We start from the raw sequence: 7,930 nt of genomic DNA, 5'->3' as shown, positions 1-7,930 counted from the left end.
AACCGCTCTGGAGGGCAAAGCGGGGAGAGGCAGATGTCTACTTTGGTCTCCCCTTCTTACCAGACCATTATTTCAAATTGCATCTCTGACACAATGCGGGCATTTTGCAATGATTCTCTGCTTAAGGAGACATCATTCTATTTGCATATTTAGCATACTGTGCCTTAATGATGTTTGTTTTTCATTTGAATGTATTTGCATTTCTGTCTACAGCTTTATGTTTATTCATGTAGTCCCACTTTTGTAAAGAGTGCTCAAGAGACCTCATTCTAGTGTCCTTTATTTTCCTCTTACAAAATTGTTCTGAAAAATTGTGCTTTAATTTTAGAGGAATTGAGACCTATTAAGTGCACGGATGGTTGGTGGCCATACGCAGGCCACTGCTACAGCATTCAACGAGAACCCAAAACGTGGAAAGATGCTCTGGCTTCATGTAAGAAGCAAGATGGAGATTTGGCAAGTGTCCACAACATTGCTGAATACAGCTTTCTAGTGTCACAGCTTGCTTACAGTGAGTATGTATGTAGGCCTGCATTTCGTTTGCCACATCTGTAACATCAAAGCTGGGCCTCCTGTTAAATACTAAGGCTTTTTTCCTCAAAATGTCACGAGTGGAAGGCTGAATCTAACTTACGGTATTCTTTTCTGTTGTTGCCGTTGCATAAACATAGAAGTATATTTATATTTATCAAGAAATAATCTACATTGTAAAACATTATAAAGCAGGAAAAGAAAAAAATAGAGACACATAAAGGTCTCTAAAAATTGCACTTTTGGCAGCTTTGTTCTATGTTCAGTATGTTCAGAACTGAGCTCCAATCCTAGAGGAAATTTAACTTCTTGCTAAGTTTAAAACTCTTGCTGAGGTTAACCTCTTGCTATATATCCCTTTAAGAAAATATCTTGTAACTTCTGATTTTCCTTGGATCTGCAGTAACCAGTCCTGACACTTGCTGTACATGCTGTACTTGGTGAACACCCCTGATGGGCCATCACAAGCCCTCTAATGCTTCCTCATTAAGGAGATGTATTGGCAGCTGTCTTCATGGCTTGGGTCAGCATGGTCTCCTGACAGGTGGGACAGTCACTGTCCTACCCTCCATGCTAGGAGCCATCTTGTTCTGAATCACAGATACTCAGAAAGTTTGTAAAAATCTTCTGCCAGCCATAAAGAGCCTTGTGTTTATTAAACTCAGTGTTCCTGGATGGAATCTGAGGCCTTTTCAGTACAGGCCAACACATCTCTTACTGCAGATCTGAGAGGAAACCAGCGTTTTTGTTAAAGCACGAGACCACCTCTCACGTAACACATCCCAAACTTATCAGTCCTTGTTTGTTCCAGCTATGAAAATGTTCACTTTATTGCATAGCTAGCCATAAGGGACCCTATTTGTTTTCATACTTCAGAGCCAACAGAAGAGTTATGGCTTGGTCTGAACGACCTGAAGGTTCACTTCTATTTCGAGTGGAGTGATGGGACTCCTGTGACGTTCACCAAATGGCAGCGCAGGCATCCCACCTACACAAACGGTCTGGAGGACTGCGTTGTTATGAAGGGGCAGGTACAATCATGCAGTCATTTTACAGTAAAGCAAACTAATAGCTACATCAGCCTGAAATCACTTGCCTTTATATATTTTTTTCAGGACTCAGCTTAAAATAGTTATCCCCATAAATTTGGCCTCAACTGGAAGAGAGGTTCAGAGGACAGGAGAGATCAGAAATAGAGAAGTAGCATTTTCCTAGTGCTACCTTTTAAAATTTCTTACGAAATTTTGATCCAGGAAATTTACAGTACATTCACTCTCTTGGCTGCAGCAATTAAAAAAGTTATAGCTCTTGGACAGGACTGGGGATGAACTAATTAATACATTGTGCGGTTACCATAGATGCTATTTGCATATCTCATTTTCCAATCCGATAGACCATTATGTCACTCAATGTCACTTCACTGAGACATGGCATTGAGGCTTGGAGACCTGGCACTAGGGCACGTTTCTTCAGCGGTGACGTAAAGAGAGCTCTAACACCTACCTGCCAAACACATAACCTAAAATCCTACGGTATTTCTGACTGCTTGACTCACACACTTTATTTTCTTCCAATACATGGTTGGTTGGGGTTTTAGACACATTTACATGCATGTGCATGCACATACATACACGCACAAAAAAGTGTCACGAATTTTAAAAGAAACAAGTTGAAAATGCTATTATGAAAGAAATGCTGTTATTGAAAGTAAATGTTATATCGTAGAACAATATTGATGTTTGCCAGTATTAGGCATCAACAGAATTGATCCTAAACCAGATTTTATGGGTGGGAAAAGCTCCTATTTAAATTTTATTTTTTACATAATTCTGTTTTTAAAAAGAAATCAGTCATTTTCAGAGTCTTCTCCTTGATGGATAAAACAGATTTACCGCAACACGCTCAGATGTGCATTATTATCAGTTTCATTGATCTTTTTTACAGAAGTGTAGTGAAATTATGCTGCTCTAAATGCAGATCCAGTAGGTCCAGATGAGATGCATCTTTACAAATACTCTCTTGAAAATTTTTTTTTTTTAAATAAATCTCCAGCAATGATCCTATAGCCTTCTTAGGTAACATATTTCAGTGGGCCTTGTAGTGAAGAAATAGGAAAACACCAGTTTTCTTCTGTTTCTGAATGCCCCTTTTTTACATTTGTTTCTTCTCCCTGCTATCCTAGGATGGATACTGGGCAACTGCTGTTTGTGATAAGCGGCTTGGTTACATGTGTAAAAAGAAGCCTTCATCACAATCCTCTGAAAAAGAGACAATCGAGGACCCAGGCTGCCAGAAAGTAAATGCTCTCTCATAAATTAATTTTGTTGGGAAAAATGAACAGCAGTTAATTTACTGGTTCTTGATTCTTTTGGAGTCTTTGTATTTGTATCTTCTAGGAAATGTACTCTTGAGGAAACCTAGTCTTTTCCTACTAACAATTTATTAATATTCGTGTATTTTTCATTTTTGCTCTAAAAATACTCAAGAAAGTCAAGATTCATTTACATGTACATGAATGCTGCCTTTCCCTCCATTCCCAGATGAGTCGCCCTGTGACAAAATTACATATATTTTTAAAATGATAATTTCACTACTATTCTGTTTATGCTCTTAGCCTAACAATACATGTAAAATTACCAAAAGGCACTTTGTCTCTTCTCTTAGATCTGCTGTCTCTCTAAAGACTTCATAAAGTCCTTACAATATACGAGTGATAAAAGAAAGAAAATAACTTCAAAACAGAAAAGGATCAGCTTTTCTGTACCACGTTCCTACTGATGGGCTGTTGACTTGGCCTTTGAGTGATATCAGCAGGTTATTTTTTTCCAAACAAGTAATTTTTCCAGAACTGAATCAGTAAATCATTACGTCTATATTGGTCAGCACAGACCTCTCTGAGAGCAGGAAGAAGCCGGGGTGTTTTACTGATATTCCTCCTTCTACCTTTCCCACAAACAAGCACCGACTGGACTCCTCTTGGCTCAGTCTCCTCACCCATTGCACTGAAGGATGGCAGAAGCAGCTCCGGGGAGCTCTGCTTGTATGTGAATTCATCTCCATATTGCAATATTTTTGTATTTCATTATGTCAGATCCCACAGCTCTTAAAAACTCCAGTTTTACAGAGCCCTAAAAGAGATAGCAAATAGCACGGTCACAATTTTCTTTGAAAAGTCATGTACATGTAAAAGAGATTAAAACTAAGATCTTAATGTCATCCTTTAAATAAAGAAAACCTTCTGTAGGAGCGATCAGCAACAAAAAAACAGCTGTTGTTTATCAGCATATTGGACCAGTCTCATCTGGGTTTGAAGCTTAACTGCAACAAATTTAACATCGACTGTTTATACACAAAAGAGCAGAGCTAATTTCTATATTGAACTCTCAATTTCACATTAAGAACCTTATGTTTGTCGCAGGGTTGGAAAAGATATGGTCTTCACTGTTATTTGGTGGGCTCTGCACCGGTAACATTCTCAGAAGCAAATAAGACATGTGAACGGAGCAAAGCTTATCTAGCTACAGTGGAAAGCAGGTAGGAAAACGTCTTTTTTTTATACCTCAAAATCAGTGCTTCTGATGGGGAAACTTTCAAAAATTATCAATTTTTGAACTCTTCCAAGTGTTTTATCAGTGCTTTTCATAAATGTGCTGTAGTATGCTGAATAAAATTATCCATGCAGGAAAAAAAAAGACTTGATGTTTTAGGGCTTTCCACTTAACCTCTTACAACAGTTTTCAAATTGTGTCTGTTCTTGAGTTAAGCAGTTTTCTCTTATCTTTCAATTCCTAATTAAAGCAGCTGCTGTGTTATTTTGGGGCCTCTGAGGCCTGTTATTTCATGGCTTCTGAGGAACATGACTGCTTTCAGAGGTCATAGGTAGCAAAGCTGACAGTTTGGTCCTGACTTGGTTGTGTGAGGCACCACAAAGACTTGGAAAGATGAGGAAAATAGTTGAATACAACTAAAAGCCCATGTGAGCAATGATTTGTGACATTTCACAGAACGGGGTAGAAAGGAGAGAAGATGTCTTCAGCTAAAAGTGAAAGTTGTCCCTGACCAAATTCTTTTGACCACATTTAAAAGCTTATCTGAGGTTTTGCCCAGACTTCACTGAGGAGCTGTTGCCTTGTGGTCATGCTAGCACGATAGTGATACCTCTATTTGTACCATTTAGATTAGTACTGCAAGGTAACGGATTGTGTTTGAACACTTTTTTCTACTTCAGATATGAGCAAGGCTTTCTGACTAGTCTTGCGGGGCCGAGGTCTGAAAAATATTTCTGGATCGGTCTCTCTAACACAGAAGAACGAGAGAGCTTCAGGTGGACCAGTGGTGAAACTCCTCTCTTCACACACTGGAACACAGCAATGCCAGGTAAGCTCTGCACGGACCCAACCCTTGTGATCAGAGTGCAGCTGAAATTCATGCGGGTTTCTGCTTTCCATCCCCTGGTGTTTGAAATTACAGCAGGCACTTTCTTTTGTGCTTGTAGCCGTAGGCGGCCAACACCATCAGACCTGGTGTTTGGCGCCAGTGTAACACACACAGTCGAAGCTGAGCGCCAGGTGTTGTGTAAATCAACCTCCCGCAAAGTTTTATAGGAATAGATTTTTAATGGGCTAGATCAAAGGCAGTACTGTGCAGGAGTTAGCAAAGTCCACGGTCTCATTTTTTCAACTTTTTAACACCAGTTAACAACAACTCATCAGACTGAGAAAAATTATTATGGACAGTTTTTGACCCCCAAGGCGCATGTGTGAGAAGTGAGCAGTGAATGTCCAGCTGTTCTGCATTTCAGCAAGACAGATGAGCATCTTCGGGGGAACTCACACTAGCTAGCTATGCCTTAAAGCACGTCTCTTTTACTTGATGTCAGTCGTCTTGAAATTGAATTACCTGGATATTGAGAACCCCAAAGTAGTTGTCAGGCCATCTGCTACATATGTAAATAAAATCAAGTGCTATTTGCCCTGTGATTTCCCTGGAGTGGCAAGGTAAGGAAGTTTTGTATTTTAAAGCTGCAAATCTCTGTTTTTGGCAAAGGTGTGTCTGTGAGACTCACTGGCCCATATCTGGGCTCTGTCAGGAGGTATTAACAATAATTTTATATCCAGGATGGTTTTAAATCTGCATAATCTGCATCTTCCTTTTCATAATTTTCTATGAATAAAAGCAAATGTCTCATTTCTTAAGAGAGTAATTAGACTTTTATTTTATTACTTTCTTTTACATATCACAAAGGAAAAGAGCAAGGCTGTGTTGCCATGGGAACTGGAATTACAGCTGGGTTATGGGATGTTGTTAGCTGTGAGAAGACAGCAAATTATCTTTGCAAACAGCGGGCAGCAGGACTGCCACCCCCTGCTCCTTCTGTACAGGTCCCTGCGGCCGCCTGTGCTGAGGGCTGGGATGGACCCTCCTGGGCAGACTCGTGCTTCAAAGTAAGTGTGTGTCTACCTTCCCTGTGAGCCTGAGCACGGGGTAGCCCAGGGGCTGGTGTCCCGGTCACTGTAGTACTCAGGGACCCAGGTGTTGGTTCATTTTTGGGGAATGGTCTTGTCCATGGTATTCGAGTGCGAAAAACCACGAGACAAATCCATCGAACATAATGAAAGTCAACAATGGACAAGCTGAAACAACGAAAACAGAGCACTAGAAACATGCTTTCTTTTATTTAAATGCCAGGTGAGAACCTAACCCAATTTACGTACTTCCAGGAATTTGGGACGTCAGAAAAACATAGTGTTGCATCTTAAGAGGGAGCAGTGTCACTTGCATAAGACAATGTTTCTAAGAGAAAACTTATGGCAACCTGGCCCTCTGCCAACCTTTCCTCACACAGCGTGTGATGCTTTCAGATCTAGGTTTAGTTTGACATTGGTGACCCTTCAGCAAGTAAAAGTTTTGGGCATTCTCTTGGTTTTGCTAAAAATGCCTTAAAAAGTCTCCTTTTTTGAAAAGAAGTGAAGAAAAAGCAAAATAGATCAAGGAAAAGTAAATATGCAACACTGCTCTTCCAAGTCCTTGCATAAGTATCCTCTCACTTTCTCCCTTGGGACGAAAGTAAATATGCAACACTGCTCTTCCAAGTCTTTGCATAAGTATCCTCTCACTTTCTCCCCTGGGACACTCTGCCTGTTGGGAGGCCAGAGATGATTTTAGCCCTGTATTTATAAGGGTCTCAACTTCTATGTCACACTTAATTATTGTTACTAACACTGTTGGTTCTGCCAGTTACCAAACTGTTGATTATCCTTTCCCCAAAATGTCAAGCATCCAATTCCTTACTTCAAGAGCTATTTGTACGCTTGCACCACCATACAAAATTCTCTTCCTCGGCCAGGGTCAGCACCTTGCCAAATGGCTTTCACCATTCATATTATTTTTTCTATTCCATCCTGTTGATTTTTCCTCCACCTTCCATTTTTCAAAAATCTGCTGCTTTCTACTGCGAAATACCAAAACTGAACTATTCCATCTTTCATTGAGCCTTTCAGTGGTCAAAGTTCCAATTAAGTTATAAACGTTTTTTTCTCTCTGTACATTGTGATATTTTTTGTTGTCTTCAGATGCCTGTGCTACTCATAGCTTATTTTAAAATAGAAGATGCTGAGGAAAAAAACACTTATACTTTACATTATTAATGTTTAATATTATATGTCTTGACAGATGTTATGTTGTCTCACTCAAGAATAAAGGGATGCTAAAGTGATACTAATTTTAATTACATAGGCAATTATGTATTTTCACATGCCAAAATTTGCTCATTTAGTAATTTATTTTTACTTTTTTTTCCTCAATAGTTTTTTGTGAGAGAGGGAAACCAAAAAAAGTCATGGTTTGAGGCTGAAGAATTCTGTAGAGAACTAGGAGGAAATCTGGTCACAATCAATACAAGAGAAGATCAAATTTTATTGTGGCAATTAGCATCGTGAGTACTTGCACAAAGATTCTTCCTCATGTTCATGCTATGTTATATAAGGATTCCTTCAAAATATATCTGGAGCTGGGCAAGTGAGTGAATAAACACAATCAAATTTTAGATTAGAATGGAAATTTTTCATTTGGAAATATCACCCTGAAACATTGTTTTTAAAAAAAAACCCAAACAAACTTGAATATTTCACAAACATGTTGATATTTTTTAAATTTTCATTGCAGGTTTTTATCAAAGCTGTTCTCCAGATCTGATCAACTTTGTACATGTTAGTCGCTCTCCCAAAAGGGAGATAATAAAATGTTCAGCTCTAACTGTGCCTTCTTTTAACTGTCTGCATTCACATTTTAATCCATATATTCAAAAAAACCCTTGAGGTACTGCGTAATGTAAACAAAAATGCAAGGACTTAATATGGAAATTTTCTCACTATAAACTGAAGACTGCTGAAATCAGCAG

At 39.1% G+C, this 7,930-nt stretch overlaps 1 protein-coding gene across 1 annotated transcript in view; it reads left to right on the top strand.

Annotated features, from left to right (window-relative positions):
• LOC104619829 (macrophage mannose receptor 1-like) overlaps positions 1 to 7,930 on the top strand; it is a gene marked incomplete at its 3' end in the record, with an annotated part of 22,408 nt that overhangs the window by 5,522 nt on the left and 8,956 nt on the right. Inside the window, exons 6-12 of the mRNA XM_010285850.1 lie at positions 329 to 511; positions 1,408 to 1,562; positions 2,714 to 2,827; positions 3,950 to 4,065; positions 4,760 to 4,908; positions 5,776 to 5,975; positions 7,338 to 7,465. Coding sequence (XP_010284152.1) covers positions 329 to 511; positions 1,408 to 1,562; positions 2,714 to 2,827; positions 3,950 to 4,065; positions 4,760 to 4,908; positions 5,776 to 5,975; positions 7,338 to 7,465 — 1,045 coding nt within the window. The remainder of the gene's footprint in view (positions 1 to 328; positions 512 to 1,407; positions 1,563 to 2,713; positions 2,828 to 3,949; positions 4,066 to 4,759; positions 4,909 to 5,775; positions 5,976 to 7,337; positions 7,466 to 7,930) is intronic.

Source organism: Phaethon lepturus, unplaced genomic scaffold, assembly GCF_000687285.1.
Source record: "Phaethon lepturus isolate BGI_N335 unplaced genomic scaffold, ASM68728v1 scaffold47640, whole genome shotgun sequence".
NCBI lineage: Eukaryota > Metazoa > Chordata > Aves > Phaethontiformes > Phaethontidae > Phaethon > Phaethon lepturus.
This window is presented reverse-complemented; position numbering and strand designations above follow the sequence as displayed.